Here is a 16,719-nt window from a genome sequence, read left to right on the forward strand (position 1 = left end):
AGGACCCACCTCGGGTCCCACCGTAACCGTACTATTTCGACCCCCTTCTCAACCTTTTAATCCCAACCGTGCAGTGGCCTCGGGCACGGCAGTTCCCAGGGTCGGTGGCGCGTGTACGTGGACGTACCCGTCTCTACGCCTCCACTTGTTCACCCGCATTCTCTCGCTCTTTTGACAGCTTCTCAAAGTCAAATTTCCGCAATAACCTGTTTTCTGGTTTTCCCAAAACCACCGCGGTTTTCCCGTCTATAAATTCCCACAAAGCCCCTCGCCTTCTCCCTCATCCATTTTTTATTCCCTCTTTAAGAAAAGTCAACGTCCATGGACCCCCGTGACGGCGACCTCTGGTCCGCTGTCAGAAGCTTCTTTCAACCCAAATCGCCGCCTCCTCCTCCGCCGCCACCAAGGGCCGACCCATTCTCTCACATTTTTTCTCCTCCTCCTCCTCCGACGATGGTGAGGATTGATGAGAACGTGTCGTTAATGGATTTTGCCAATGCTTCAAGTTTCGGGGGCTTGGAGGAAGTTTGCATGCCGTTCCTATCACAGATTCAGCAGCCTCCGACCGCCGCCGGAGTTGTGGGACCCCCAACGAAGGCCTCGGATCAGCCGAAGCAAAAGCGGCAGCTAGGGGGGAGATCAGGCAAAAAAAAGTAGGTGGACATTTTTTCACGATTTTTAGGCGTTTGTTTCTTTTATTTTGATTTTGTTACTAAATATGAAAGATCGTTTTTGGTTAACTTTTTTTGGGGGAAAAAAAACTATAAAAATGAACAGGAAGGAGCCCATCAAGAAGGTGGTGGTTCACGCTCCGGCGGATACCAGCAACTGCAGTGACAACTGGGCTTGGAGGAAGTACGGACAGAAGCCCATTAAAGGCTCCCCTTATCCTCGGTAATTAAGCTCGAGTATCGGAGCAGATGAATCTCATAGCTTCTGCTTAATTATCGGCAGCCTTTTTCTTTTTTTTTTTAAACGAAAACTGCAACTCATGTTCAGTGCTTCATCATTAAATTAATCTTAATTTTTTTTTAATTTTTATTTTAGAGGTTATTACAGGTGCAGCACTAATAAGAGTTGCCCGGCCCGAAAACTTGTGGAGAAGAACTGGGTCGATCCGAAACTGGTGATCATCACCTACACCGANNNNCCACTCACAAGAGCGTTCTCTCTGGTAGCACCCGCAACAAGCAGTCTGGGGCTTCTTCCTCTTCGAGGCATTCTCCTACGACACCTCTGGGGACGTCGCCAACGTCGCGGTCAGTAGGGGAGGAGGATAAAGACGCCGCTCGAGAGTTTAGGGTTGAGGAGATGGAGGTCGGTGGTGTCGACGACGACTTTATGTTCATTGGCAACGCGACGGCCCCATTTGCGGCGAGCAGTCTGGGGGCCCTGGATGATTTTGACGACACCGATCCCTTCTTTTCTCAGCTTTGGAACCACAATGGAGACGGAGCGACCGGAGGTGGTTCAAAATAGTTGTAGGTTGTATATAGAAAGGTAATCAACTATGTATTCTTGTTTTACTTAGTTTAGTTAAGTCCAGTGTGGTATAGTGAGCTAGAAAGAGGAGAGAAGAAAGCTAAAGATTAGCGCGTGAGCTTGAAGAATTTTCCACTGTTTTCTTTCTCTCTCTTCTCTCTTTCTATGAGCTATTAATTAGTGGCCGTGGCCGAGCATGTAATTAATTTTGAACCTGTTTTTATTAATGTGTTAGTTTTTGTCTTATTATTGTTGCTTTATGCTCTGAAACATGCATGAGTGCAGAAATGAATCAGTTTGTCTTGTCTGCGCAGAAATTGGGTCAGGCTTTGTTAATGTTATTTTCGCATTTATTTTAACTTAAGTTTGTTTTTTTAATTTAATGATTCTTTTGTCTAATTTAATGATTCTTTTTGTGTAATTAATTTGAGAGTATTTTGGGTTGAGAATGGTTTTGGAAAAGTGGGTGTACTTAAAGATAAATTAGGTTAAAAACTATGGGTATATGAAGAAACAAAATAATTTACATCGTTTATTGTTAATTTAGAAAGTAATAATGATTTATCTTTATTTAAAATTAGGAAGTAACACAACTCATATAGTACAATGATGTAGTTATATTTAAAAAATGATATATTAATTTACATTCCTTTTCTTCTTGAACGAAAAAAAATTCTTTCGATTAATACCATAGCATATACTTTAATCATTGTTAATACGTAGCAATCACCACTGACTAACCAATGTTAAGATAAACGCAGTGCAAGTTGACAAGGTTCATCCCATTCGTTATCTTTCGTGATGATAGTAATTATTTAAGGTAAGCTTTTATTTTGAAGTCCCTACAGTTATTTTTGGAGCGAAATCTTAGGGGGTGTTTGGTTACATTTCTATAAATTATAGGAAATGTTTTCCATCCCAAATTTGATTTCCTTGTATTTCTTAAAAAATTATAGGAAAAGTTTTGAGAAGTTAAAAAGTACAAATTTTCTTATTTTTTGTATTGTGCTTGTTTGGTTCAAAACAAGAAAATGAGAAATAACTTTTAGGAAAATAGCAACATTTCCTATAATTTATAGAAATGTAACCAAACACCACCAACTTTATAGAAAAGTGAGAACTTTTTAGAAAAGAGTTAATGAGTTATATTATTTAAATAATGAATGCGTCAGATTTCCAAGAGATTTCCTCCCATTTTAAAAGGAAATCAATTTCCAAAAAATTTGGTACTTTTGGGCACTTTACAGAAAACATTTCTGTAAATTTTTTTGGAGCCAAACACAGTTTATAGAAATGTATAGAAAACTCTTAATTACATAAATGCCATGCGTCAGTACTTTTGAGAAAACATTTCTCAAAAACAATGCAACCAAATGCCATGCGTCAGTACTTTTGAGAAAACATTTCTCAAAAACAATGCAACCAAACACCCCCTTAGTCTACCCCGATTCAATAACCAGTGGGAATATACGAATTATATTAATTCCTTTTTTATGGTTATTCCTCATATATGTGGCGATTAAAAAAAAAATTCTTACCATGTTCTTTATGGACTTCGATAATCCCCTCCCAAATTGGTCCACTTTCTTAAATACTTTGTTAATTATCGATATAAAGGGTTCTTCTTATGAGTAGTGTTTTTTTATGGCGATTTTTATGAGTAATGCTAATGTTAAGCATACTAATCATAGTATGCTTAACATTACTCGTAAAAATATTAAGCATACTGATCATACTATGCTTAACATTTTTATGAGTAATGTTACGCATACTATGATCAGTTTCATATTACATGTTTTAAATTGACACATACGAAAGAGAAGTGTGGAATGGACCCATGACAATTGCTATTAAAAAAGACAAAAAATAGCACTTAAATACGTTATAGTACCACTCATTTAGTATTTATATACTCTGGGTTATATTTCATAGTATTTATATACACACCAAGTTATTTAAAATAGGCATGCTAGTACCCTATGCTATGTAAATGTGAAAACTTTAATTTGAAAGTTCTCAAATGACATTTATGTGTTAATTTTTAGAGCTCTTTAATTATCAATATTTATTAACTTACTATTAAACCTACCCAAATTTTAATTTAAATGTATCCTAATTCTATTTTAAGAAAAAAACTTTGAAAGATTTAAGAATGAATACAACAAGCTTAATAGACAGTAAGTTATAAATTAAGTATGTATGTGTGTGTGTAAATGTTATATGAGAACTTTTGGATTAAGGGGCTGTTTGGTTCGTTTCCTTGATATAGAGAAATGTAATTCCATGTAAAGAAACACAAGTTTTGAGTTTTCCAAACTTTTCTAAGAAATAGATTGTTTTGCTTTGGTTCGCACATAAAAAATGGTGGGAAACTAATGTATTTATTTTTCTTGTGTTTGGTTCGCATAGAAAAAAATAAAAACTTTTGTAAATAAAGCAGAGAAGGAAAAAAATCTGACGTGGCAGAGTTTTCATCAATTTCACTTGGTTGGGGAAGGAAATCGGAGAGGGAAAAAAATCTTAGTTGGCGGTGATTTCAGCAGAGTTTTCCCTCTTCCATTCGAGCGAACCAAAGCGGCACAAAGAAATGGACGGAAACAAAAAAGCTGACGTGGAGGGCTAAAAATCTGACGTGGATGGGTTTTCTGAGTTTTCCACCCCTTATAATAGCGAACCAAACAGCCCCTAAAAGTAATGTTTACAAAATAGAGGGTATTAACTTGCCAAATTTGAGCAACTAAAAAAATATATAAATGCTACGAAACACAACTGAGCATATATAAATACTGAGTGAGTGAAACTACAATGTATTTAAGTGCCATTTAGCCTAAAAAAATTAGGACTCACTATTGTGCTCGTTTCTATTAGCTAATGCTTGCTAACTACGCTACAAATTGATATTACTCTCATACTTCCACTTCCTATAGGTGAGTTCACTCATTTTACAACCTACTTTTCGGAAGGCTAAGGACTAAGGAGGATTTACCTTTTTCTAACCACAAAATATACATATATTGAATTATTTAAAAACCACTTTATATCACTACTACAATTGGGTCTATTAGAAACACTATTTTAGTTAATTGTTTCTAATAGAACATAATTTAAGTGGGTCTAATAATAACTTTCTATTTAAAATGGGCCCATCTAAAAACTGACTTAATTTAATTATAAAATAATGTATTTCTTTAACATAAATGGGAAAGGAGAAGAGTCTGGAACGGATCGGAGATATTTTCAGGGGTGGGGGGGAGCTCACGCGAAATTGTTTCGGCACCTCTAAATTCATCAACAAAAAAATCTTTTTCCTCCGATTATCAATGGAAAATTTTTCCCTCCAATCTCTATCGACCCGCTTCAAGAAATTAGGAATAGAGGGAAACCCTTCGACATCTTCTCTGCTCCCACTCGCTCAGGTAGAACCGCCTCTTCTTCTACTTCTAAATCACTCATCACAAATCTTTCTTAATCTTTGATTTCTTGGTTTCTCTCTGTACGTAGTATTGCTGAATTAGATCTGTTTTTTATTTTTTTTGTGCTTGTTGGTCAACATAAACGATTCTGAACTACTATTTGGGAATTTTTTTTGATCTTGTTTAAAGATTGAATTTTGGACTTGGATCTTCAAGGAGTTGGTTATTCTTGATGGGTTTGTAAAAATTGGACATTTTTCATATTAATTGTTGTAATTCTATGTTCTTTTTTATTTGGTCTTTCAAATTAATAATTCTTAAAATTGTGGATACTAGAGCTTTTATTGTAAAATATCAGTAATTTTGTAATTTCATGTTGATTAATTTGAGAATTAATATGTGCCAAGTGAAAACTTCCAAGAAAACGCATACAATTTGATTATATCTTTAGGACCATCAAAATATAAATTTTTTGTCATGGTTTTATTTTAGTATCTAATTTAAAATTTACTTATCAATTTCTATTTTTATTTACCTTTTTTTACAGAGGGATCCTAATTTTCTAATTCGAAAATTCTTGATCGTGTTCTAAAGGACGTGCTTCTCATTGCCTACTACAATTCTTTTACAGGTAAGATTATATATTTGATTTTTTCTTTATGATTTTTAAATTATTTCTTTACAGAGTATGTTGTGATTCCTTAGATTTTGTATGTCCATATACATTGTTTCTCTTGACAGAATCTGAAGTTATTGCTTAAGTTTTTTTAAATGTAATATGCTAAGAATTCCTAGTATTTACTTGAGATTGATTTTTGGGTCGGCTCTGTAGGTGGCTCTGGCTTTACAGATTTACTACATGCAAAGGTCAAGTTGCTAGAGATAGTTGTTCTCGAGATTTCTTGTCCTTCACATGATTCGAACTTGACAGGTTTCAAATCTAAAGATTTCAACAAACCCAACTGAACCATAGCTGTCTCCTTTTGATCTTTCTCAATTGGTTCTGATTTTATAGCTGTACCATTATCCAATGGTGGGTTGATAGTAGACATCACATGCTTAGTAGCAAGGCTTAAAAATGACTTGTCTGTAATAGCTTCATGTTTTCCTAATGAAATGCAAGGATCGGGTAAAGAAGGCAGCTTAAGCTGCAACTCTATGGAAGCTTCAGGATTTGAATCAACTTTCTGTCGCCCACTACTTCCAGATATTATATCAGTTCCATTGTGTTCCCTAAATAACATTTGTGTTCCCTAAATAATATTTGTTTCCAACCTCTTTGCTGGATGCCTCCAAGAACTAGGCTGTCCTGATCACCAATTTCATTATTCAGTAAAGAATCTGTAGAAGAATCTACCCATGTGTCCATCATCGTATTCAAATCCCAATTTGATCTATTTAGATACAGAATACTAAAGTCTGCTTTAATTTTTGCATTCCTGGATTCACTTTCGACATTCTTCAGCTCTAACCCTTCTTGTTTGAAAGAAACTCCTTCTCTTGTACAAATATATGTTTGATTCATGTAAATCTAAACAAATCTCTTGTACAAATATATGTTTGATTCATGTAAATCTAAACAAATAATCTATTTTGTGATTTATTCAGATATCTATTTGATTGTGAATGAGGTTTGTATAAATTACATAGGCTTGTCTTCATTACTTATTTAATCATTTAGTATAAGAAGTTTATTATTTCTTCAAACTCTTGCTCCATTTCAAAATTCCATGTGTTGTGAATAAATTATATATAACCCATTATATTTGTCCCCTATTGGGCTTCTCAAAATAGTTGAATAAACTATGCATGAAATTGTTATAGAGGGAAAAGAAAAACAAAATCATGAAATAATCCATCATACATGGTCAATTTAAGAGACTCCACTTTATATATTTATATTCTAGTAGGTCATTCACACCTTTTCCATGACTATTATATGCCATTTTACCCATAATTATTTCCTATTAAAATTAATATAATGAATTTTATATGTCAATTACTCTATTAGATACCTTGAGAGATGGAACACGATTACATTGCCGACATGAGTTGGATGTATAAGGAGGAAAATGAATGCTTTGAAGAAATTTTTATAGCTGGTCCAATGTATGTTGTCCATGCAAAAAATGTCAAAACCATTGTAACTATGATACGAAAACTATTAAAATGCATATAGTCAAGAATGGTTTTGTACATGGCTACACTAAATGATATTTTCATGGTGAAAATCGAAAGAGGCTTCGGAGGAAACAATTAATATACTTCCATCAAGAGATGACATGGCAGGAATACTAGCATCTATTTGTCCATCGTCTTCGGCTTATGAAAATGACGCGACTTCAGATTCATCAAATAGAACAGGAAGAGATAGGAATGCAAGAAACTTTGAAAATTTGATCGAGGATGCAAAGAAACCACTTTATCCAAATTATCAGAAGTACTCAAAATTATCTTTTATTGTTCGTTTGTTTCAAACATTTAATTTGAATAAATGGAGCAATAAGTCACTCTCCAGTCTTCTTGAGCTGCTTAAAGATCTTTTACTTGAAGACAATCTCATGCCAAAGACATGGTATGTAGCAAAGAAGGTGATGGATGAAATAGGCTTAAAGTGCAACAAGATACATGCATGTTGTAACGATTGTGTGCTATTTAGAGGGGAATATGAAAACTTGAATTCATGTCCCGTGTGCAAAGAATCAAGATGGAAGCAAAGAAGAGAAGATTCTCGAGGTAAAAATGTTCCTATTAAGATCCTTCGTCACTTTCTGTTGATTCCAAGGTTGCAGAGGTTATATATGTCCAAAAAAACAGCTGTAGACATGACCTGGCATCACAACGCTCCCAGGAAAGATGGAAAAATGAGTCATCCTAGAGACTCTGAAGCTTGGTGAGATTTTGATGCAAAACATCCTTCATTTGCCATGGAACCTCGTAATGTAAGGCTTGGTCTTGCTAGTGATGAGTTTAGTCCTTTTAAACTAATGACAGGCAGCAACCGAAGCACATGGCCTGTGATTTTGATTGCATACAACCTTCCACCATGGTTTGCTATGAAGCAATCTTTCTTCATGTTGTCCCTTTTAATAGACGGTCCAAAGTCGCCTGGTAATGATATCGATGTCTACTTACAACCCTTGATTGATGAGCTCAACACTTTATGGGAAGATGGTATCGATACATATGATGCGGCAAATGATGAAACCTTCAAGTTGAGAGCTGCCATTTTGTGGACAATCAGACTTCCCTGCATATGGTATGTTATCAGGTTGGAGCACTAAAGGGTATACTGCATGCCTTATTTGTCATACTAACCATAGTTCCATATACTTACCTTGTAGCAGAAAATGTATGTATTTAAGGCATCACCGCTTTCTATCGACCAATCACACATGGAGAAATGATAGAAAAAATTTCAATGGTGAAGTGGAGAAAGATACTGCTCCTATTTCATTATCTGGACATGATGTATTAAATCAGTGGCAAAGTTACAATAATGTGGCATTTGGAATTTTTTTTTGAAAAGCAACCAACACCAAAAGGTTGGAAAAAGAAGAGTATTTTCTTTGAACTACCATATTGGAAAACATAATTGGTGTGTCACAACCTAGATGTTATGCACGTTGAGAAAAATGTTTGTGATAACATATTGAGTACTCTATTATGTCGAGATGGAAAAACAAAAGACAATCTTAATGCTCGTAGAGATTTACAAATTTTAAACATTAGGAAGCCTTTGCATCCTAAAGAGATAGCTAGTAGAGCAGGAAAGTTTGTATTGCCTCATGCTCCTATAGCATGAGCAAAGAGGAAAAAGAAAGATTCTTAAAAGTTTTGAAGGACTTAAAACTTCCTGATGATTTTTCTTCAAACTGCTCAGGACAAGTTCAGATTCGAAAGCAAGATCATTGGCTTGAAGCGTCATGACTATCATGTTTTGATGCAACAACTCCTTCCATTAGCCATGAGAACATCACTTAGAAATGATGTAGGTCTTGTTTTGAATGACTATTGTAGCTTCTTCAGAGAATTATGCTCTAAGGTCATTAATGTACATTTGATAGAAAAGCTTGAGCAAAGTATTCCTATTATTCTATGCAAGCTTGAAAGGATTTTCCCTCCAGCGTTCTTTGATGTCATGGTACATTTGACTGTCCATTTAGCGAATGAGGCTAAACTCGCATGACTGGTTCAATATCGTTGGATGTACCCTATTGAGAGATATGGTGAAATGAATTATATTCACTTTATTTTACATTTATTCTAGAAGTATAATTTATAATTTCTATGTAGGTATTTGCTTACACTAAAGAACTATGTACGAAATAGAAGCCGCCCAGAAGGTTCAATTGCTAAGGGGTACTTGATGGAGGAGGCCACAATATTTTGTGCATGTTACCTTGATGATGTGGAGTCAAAACTTAATCGACCAGTGCGACTTCAAGAAGGTTCCCTTGGTACAGAAAAGAGTAAAAAACTATCGCTCTAAGAATTGTACCAAGCATATTGCTTTATACTTGATAATATGGGATCAATGCACCCATATCGAGAGTATGTTGTGTGGATCTGTTTTATATTTTCATTAATGTTTTTTTATTTTAATACTATATTGGTAATCTAGGTTATATGATAAACTTGTAAAGCAAAGACATTCTAATTTGGACAACCGCCAAGTCCAAGTTGAAGGACATAAAAATTTCGTTGACTGGTTTATATCTCATGTAAGCTTTCAAAAAAAACTTTACTTAAACTTTATAATTTTTCATAATATCAATTTCTAATGCATTTATTACTTTGTCATATATTAATACGTTAAAGAGGCAAAATGTTCATTTAGATGATGAAGTGATCAATCTCGCTTTTGGTCCTTTGCCCGATGTTACATGTTATCCAGCATTTGGTGTCAATGAGTATAAATTCGAAACCAAAGCCGTCGAGGCTACAAGAACAACACAAAATAGTGGCGTTGTAACTGTGGGTGATGAGAGTAAATTATTTTATGGGATAATCGATGAAATATTAGTTATACAAGTACCAAAAATGAAATCTATTGTTTTATTTAAATGCACTTGGTATGACTATAGAGAAGGATTGGGATGGAAGAAAGATGATTACAATCTTATATCTCTTAATACATCTCGGAATAGCTACATAGATGAGCCATTCATCTATCCATCACAAGTAAGACAAGTGTATTACTCGAAGGATCCTAAAAATTACTCGAAGGATCCTAAAAATCCAAACTGGAGTGTTGTGTGTCATTGAAAGCCAAGAGATACTTATGAAGTTCCTGAAGAGGGGCAACATATAGAGGAGGAAATTGAAGATAAAGATATTAATTATGTTCAGAGCATCGATCCATGTATCCCTTCAGAAGGCATTACAATTGATGATGGTAATATTGAGTGGGTTAGAAAAGATATGGGAATTGGCACATTTGTAAGTCAGAAAGATCTCGAGGGGGCTAAAAGTTTTCTTGGGAAGAACAAAAAGAAATCTTAGGTATTTTAGATGATATTTTATTTTAATTGAAAATTTATTCATTATATTTATTCTTTGTGCTTATCTTTCATTTAATACTCCGTTCAATTTAATTCAATTGAATGCACATAAAGTACTTGATGGTTGATTTATATGAATATATTAGAAAAAGATAAGGGAATAGACAACTGGATGCAGATTATGATTTTGTTTTTAGTTTAGTTATCTACCCAGCTAGAATTTTATTTAATTAACTAAGCCTGCAATTATGCTATACTACCCAAGTACATTTCAGTATTTTTTATTATAGCAAAAGAAGAATGCACATAAACATGTACATGCCATGGGATCCAACATTTCCAAGCATATTTAGTATTACTTGGAGAAGTTTCAGGTGTTAATTATTAGCTTTAAATCAAAGTTCCTCTTATATTTAAATTGAGAAATAAATTTTAACTCATATATTATATATGCTTAGGTATTGTATAAATCCTCTCTTAATTGTGATAAATATTTATGAATATTAATGAAAGGAATTTTTTCAGATAATACAACATGCCGCCTAAATAGGCGATCATGATGATGATGAAGAGAAGAAATATCATCGGGAAGAAGAAAAGAATATATGCTGAACCTAGCTCACAGAACTTTAAGGACACAAATATATGCTCAAGTGCAGGAGAAGGTTATTAAAAGGATTGAGGAGCTCAGAGTTCAACTTCAAGATGTAGATCCAGTAACAAAAGCCCATCAATTGAAACTATCAACTGTTCTTGATGAGGTAGCGGGAAAGCACCATGGGGGATATGAAAGAGGATATGGTATTGGATACAAAGGAAGGACAACGAGTCAGTTTTCTACATCCTATAACGTCGAGAGTAGTATAAACAACTCTCAACTTCAAAAAGAGCTAGATGTTGCTAACCAGAAAATCCAAGAGTTATATGCTGCTAATAAGAAAATTCAAGAGTTACATGAGGAGATACAGAAAAAAGTTAAGGAAGAGGAAAGAGAAAAAGCACAGGAAAAAGAAGAAAGAGATTATCAAATGCAAGAAATACAAAGGATAGTGTCTAGCTTTCAAGCCATGGCTGGATTAAACAGACAATCACAATAATTGGATGCAGGTACATCATATTCTCTATTTTTATATCCAACTTGCTATTATATGTTTAAAATAGGGAAATTTTACAAGTTTGAATATATTTCCTAGAAAGCTGCTTGTTCACATAATTTTCATAATAAAACACCTTTTGGATTGAACTGGAGCTATGTACTTACAACCATAAGTCATAGTACAAGCATGTAGTTTAAGTGTTAATATTATACTCTGTGCAAGATGGGAACCTACAGTATTCTAGTAGCATGATTACATAGATGTACTGATGTACATATTAGAATTGATTGAGCAATTTCTACTTCAGATCCATACATCACCAATATTGAATACCTATTTGTCAAGAACAAAAATATATTCCAGTATAGAAAAAACAATAGCTAATAAATTATTTCTTCCAAAGGATGTAATAATGCCTGGATGCTAAAGGTTAGTTCATCATACAATGAAGGATATGTATCGCAACAAATCCTTTCGACCCACAACTAGAAATTTTGCCAAATAGAGAGGTGTTAGCGAACACAAGTTGTATTTTGGGATCAGTTTGTACGTCTCCATGTGAAATAACTCAGAATTCAACACCCATGAAAGCCACTATAAACATAAAGAGAGAAAACGTACACTGATATCATTTTGAAAGAAAATTAAATGATTATTTCCTTTGCAATGGTAGAAAGCATCCTCACATAGTAAATACCTGATATCATTTTGAAAGAAAATTAAATGATTACTGCCTTTGCAATGGTAGAAAGCATCCTCACATAGTAAATACCTAGCATATGAGTAACGAAGAATATTATATATATAATATATATATATATATATATATATATATATATATATATATATATATATATATATATATATATATATATATTATATATATATATATATATATATATATATGATATATGAAAACTGGCCATGAGCCTGCCAGCGGTTAAGGGATATGTGCGCGTGCAAGAGGTTGATTTGAAAAGAACGCGCCCGTCGATTACAGCTGTAAAACCCCAACTTCACTTTTCTCTCCGCCAGTTCCAAGAAGATCTCGTGACCAAATCACTTTTCTTTCCAAATCTCCTCTCCAGCTCCTAGCTACTCTCCCACCGATCGTCAACATCTCAGTTCTCTGAGAGCTCCTCTCTTCCCAGTTCCTCTCCTCCGACGCGAGCACTGGCCGCCCTCCTTGGCAGCCGCCACAGCCACCGCTGACGCTGAGCTCCTTCGATTCGCTGGCAGGCCATCGCTCACGGCGCCCGCCGCCCCCTTCGAAATCGACCCCAAATCCTCCCTCTCCGCCTGACTTCATCGATTTCGCTCAGGCCATCGCTCAGGCCAACCCACCGCCGCCGCTCGGACTAAGAAATCGGCGACCGCCGCCGCACGTTTCGTCTCGTGAGGCCAACCCCGACTCCCCCTTTCGATCTCTCTTGACAGGTAAAATTTCAAATTCTCCTCTCTCGACCGCCTCCTCGACCGCCTCCTCGACCGCCTCCTTTCTTCTTACTGTAATGTTCTGTAAATTCTAACATTTACTGTTAAATTTAAGTAAAAATCTTACTTCTTACTGTAATGTTCTGTAAATTCTAACATTTACTGTTAAATTTAAGTAAAAATCTTATATACAGAATGTATTGTGTTGTATGAATGCTTTGTTGATGTAGTCCAGACAAAGCATTTTTGCTAAGTGTTGATGTGATTAAAATTTTAACCGGGATCGGGGTTTTATGAACTTGAGTTCTATTGATCCTACAGTGAAATGCTAATTTTATCTCAATGGAGTTTTATGAACTTGAGTTTTATTGATCCTACAGTGAAATTCATAAAGTATATGCTAATTTTGCAAATTTTATGAAGTCATGGAAACAGTAATGGGGTACTGCAGTAATGTATATGCTAATTTTGCAAATTTATTTGTGTCTTTTTTTTGTGTATGTTTTTTTTTGTTCCCAAATAATTAACGTGGTCATTATTATTGTTTTTTTCTTCTTTAGGAGTTTGGAATGGAGGAAACGAATTCAAATAGTGTAGAGTTCAGAATGGGAGAATCAAGTGTTATTGGAATTGAAACTGCGACCAATTCTGTAAATGCTCCTAAACCACTACTAGGAATGAAGTTTAATAGTAATGAAGAAGCTTATAACTATTATAACTCTTATGCATTGTTGATGGGCTTTGGAATAAGGAAGAGCAGTGTGAATTACTCTCGCAAGACTAGAGAAGTGGTAGACAGAAAGTTTGTTTGTGATAAGGAGGGCAATAAATCTAATAGTGGCAAGATAGAGATCCCTCTTCGGTGAGAGACCCGAGTGGGATGAAGGCAATGATGTGAGTTAAATTATTGGAGGACAAATCGTGGGAGGTCACGGGGTTTGTTGAAGAACATACAAATCATGTGTTGAGTAGTCCAGACAAAGCAAAAATGCACATATCACATCAACAATTTCATAAAACTCAAAGATGTAAAAAACTTATTGATAGTCTGCGAGAAGAAGGTATGCCTCCTTCCACTATTTCTCGCGTTATCAATGCAACCAATGGAAGAGATGGTGAACTTGTGACATCACAACAGTGCATTGATCATATCAGAACCCAAAAAGTCAACAATATTGGTCATGAATGCATATCTATCATTCGACATTTTCAGAGTATGACAGTGAATGATCCAGAATTTTATTTTGCAATAGAAGTAGACAGTAGTGGACAAATGAGGAGTGTATTCTGGGCCGATGGAAGATCAAGAGCATCTTATTTGCAATTCAGTGATGTTATTGTGTTTGATGTGACATACAGAACTAATAAGTTCGGTCTTCCATTTGCTCCATTTACTGGTGTAAATCACCATAGGCAGTCCACTTTACTTGGTTGTGCATTATTAGTCGATGAACAGGAAGATATATTTGTTTGGTTATTTGAAGAATGGCTGAAATGCATGCACGACATTGAACCATGTGCTATTATAACAGATCAGGATAGAGCAATGTGTAATGCTATTCACTCACTGTTTCCAACGACAAGACATCGTTATTGCTATTGGCACATGCAAAAGCATATTATTGATCATTTGCCTACTTTGGTATCTCGTTATGGTGAACAGTTTCAAAGGTATTGGGGCTTGTGGTGCAATAGTTCTTCAATTGAACAATGTGAAGGATATTGGGTTGAGATGAAAGAGAAGTTTGATATAAATGAAGAAAGGGAGGGATGGTTGCAAACAGTTTACAAATGCAGAGAACACTGGGTGCCGTGTTATATGCAGGACACTTTTTTTGCTGGAATGAGATCGAGCCAAAGGAGTGAAAGTATTAATACATTTTTTGATGGGTATGTTAACTCACAGACTCAGTTACACGAGTTTGTGACACAATATGAAAAAACAGTAACTCATCGTCGCTTAAGTGAAGCCCATGAAGATTATAAGAGTCTGAACACAAAGCCGGTTATGCTCCTTGGACATCCAATTGAGATCCAAGCTGGAGAAATGTATACACGCAATATGTTTGATGTGTTCCATACTGAATTCAAAGGATTTGGTACAGAGTTCTGTGAAGAATTGAGAAAAGATGAGGACATTGTTGAATACAAGGTCTGTAAGTTTACAGATAGAGGAAAATGGGAGCTGGTTACTTATGAACAATCTAGTCAGATCCAGTTCTGTTGCACTTGTGCTTTGTTTGAAACTAATGGTGTTGTATGTAGACATATATTATCGCTAATGATGGCTAGGCAAATGGATTCATTACCCGACCACTACATCCTACACCGTTGGACCATACATGCAAGGCATCGTAACATTGGGGTTGGCAATATTGTATTTGGAAGAAACATCACCAGCTATGAAGAGAAGATTAATTTATTAAAATCTTGGGCTTTAAGAGCAAAATTCAATAATGTGCTCGAGCTTGCATTTGATTCAGAAGAGAAGCTGCAACAACTTGATGATGTGCTAACAAATTTCATAGAATCACTTGAAGAAGAAGTTGGAGAAACTCAAGATCAAATTATGGATATTCCTCAACCTTCTGCACCCATTTCACATACAATAGAGAACATTCCTCAGATAGCAGTTCGTGATCCTGATAGACTTGTAAGGACTAAAGGTCGTCCACGCAATGCTACTAGAATCCAGTCAGGTTTAGAACAGGCACAAGAAAAGAAAGAAAGGAAGAAACACATATGTAGCAGATGTGGTGAACTCGGGCATTATAGAACTAGTTGTAAAGTTAACTTGCAAAGGTACCATTTTCGTTTATATTCAGTTTTAACCCTATATAAGTTTATGAAACTTGATAGCACAAAGTCATATCTCATGATTAATTTGTCATATAATTTGCAGGTAAACATATGCACGGGTGGTGGATGTATTGGTTTGTTCAAGAAGTCATTATCTCATGATTAATGTACGTATGATCTTATGCATTTTTGTGTATCAATCTTTAACAGTGCTTTATTTACTTTGTTTTTAACTTTTAACAAATAATTTATTTGCTTGTACATGTTGCTCAGGTTCATCCACAACTGTTGCTGATTGTCTTGTAGCTGCTGATGTATTACTACATTTTATGTATTAAGACTGATTGTGTTAAGACTGATTGTGCCTTATAGCTGCTGATGTGTTAAGACTAATGTATTAAGACCGAGTATGTGTGTGTGTTATTGGTTATTTGATATGGATTGTTGTCTTGTAGCTGCTGATGTATGTGAATTATATTGTGAAGTTTGTAAGTTTTAATTCTATGGCTTCTTGTAGTAACTTTCATTTATGCAGTTCTTGTAGTAACTTTCATTTATGCTGATGTATGTGAATTGTATTATGTTATTTATTCTAAATGTCAGATTTAAAATTGGATTGGGAGTAGTGCTAGGTGTTAAATCTCCTGGGAACATAAATTCAATCCAATTTTGGCCCTTTAGCTTGCTCTATGTCTACAGAAGAGACAAGTTTGATATAACAAGTTATATAAATTCTACAATCTTTGGGGTTTAGAATCCTCAATGACAAAGTATAACATTGTTCAGGAAGAAAATTCAATTTATTTGGCAGCTAATGTTGGTGTGTTATGTGTTTATTTCAGACAAAGAAAGATGACAAATTGCGCTACAAGATGGAGCGTATACCTTTTCTCGAAGAACAAGTGAGGATGATTAGAGAAACTAGAAAGATAATGTCTATGGACATCGCGAGGTTGTTGCTATCAGAGGAGAATAGGTTCGATTTTGTGA

At 35.1% G+C, this 16,719-nt stretch overlaps 2 protein-coding genes across 6 annotated transcripts; both read left to right on the forward strand.

Annotated features, from left to right (window-relative positions):
• Positions 322 to 1,267, forward strand: LOC109846130 (WRKY transcription factor 22-like). The gene is made up of 3 exons (XM_020415356.1): positions 322 to 653; positions 778 to 894; positions 1,048 to 1,267. The coding sequence occupies exons 1-3, from the start codon at positions 322 to 324 to the stop codon at positions 1,265 to 1,267; spliced, it is 669 nt and encodes a 222-aa protein (XP_020270945.1).
• Positions 4,697 to 16,259, forward strand: LOC109844351 (protein FAR1-RELATED SEQUENCE 5-like). Of its 5 annotated transcripts, XM_020413346.1 has the most exons (7): positions 4,697 to 4,898; positions 5,443 to 5,526; positions 5,728 to 5,826; positions 10,925 to 11,506; positions 13,491 to 15,732; positions 15,833 to 15,896; positions 16,003 to 16,259. In XM_020413346.1, the coding sequence occupies exons 5-6, from the start codon at positions 13,919 to 13,921 to the stop codon at positions 15,834 to 15,836; spliced, it is 1,818 nt and encodes a 605-aa protein (XP_020268935.1). In that variant the 5' UTR covers positions 4,697 to 4,898; positions 5,443 to 5,526; positions 5,728 to 5,826; positions 10,925 to 11,506; positions 13,491 to 13,918; the 3' UTR covers positions 15,837 to 15,896; positions 16,003 to 16,259. The 5 variants fall into 5 exon arrangements, 3 of the variants coding, with proteins under 3 accessions (XP_020268935.1, XP_020268934.1, XP_020268936.1); XM_020413345.1 differs by lacking the exon at positions 5,728 to 5,826; XR_002247997.1 differs by lacking the exons at positions 5,728 to 5,826; positions 13,491 to 15,732.

The sequence above is a fragment of the Asparagus officinalis genome, chromosome 6 (assembly GCF_001876935.1).
Source record: "Asparagus officinalis chromosome 6, Aspof.V1, whole genome shotgun sequence".
NCBI lineage: Eukaryota > Viridiplantae > Streptophyta > Magnoliopsida > Asparagales > Asparagaceae > Asparagus > Asparagus officinalis.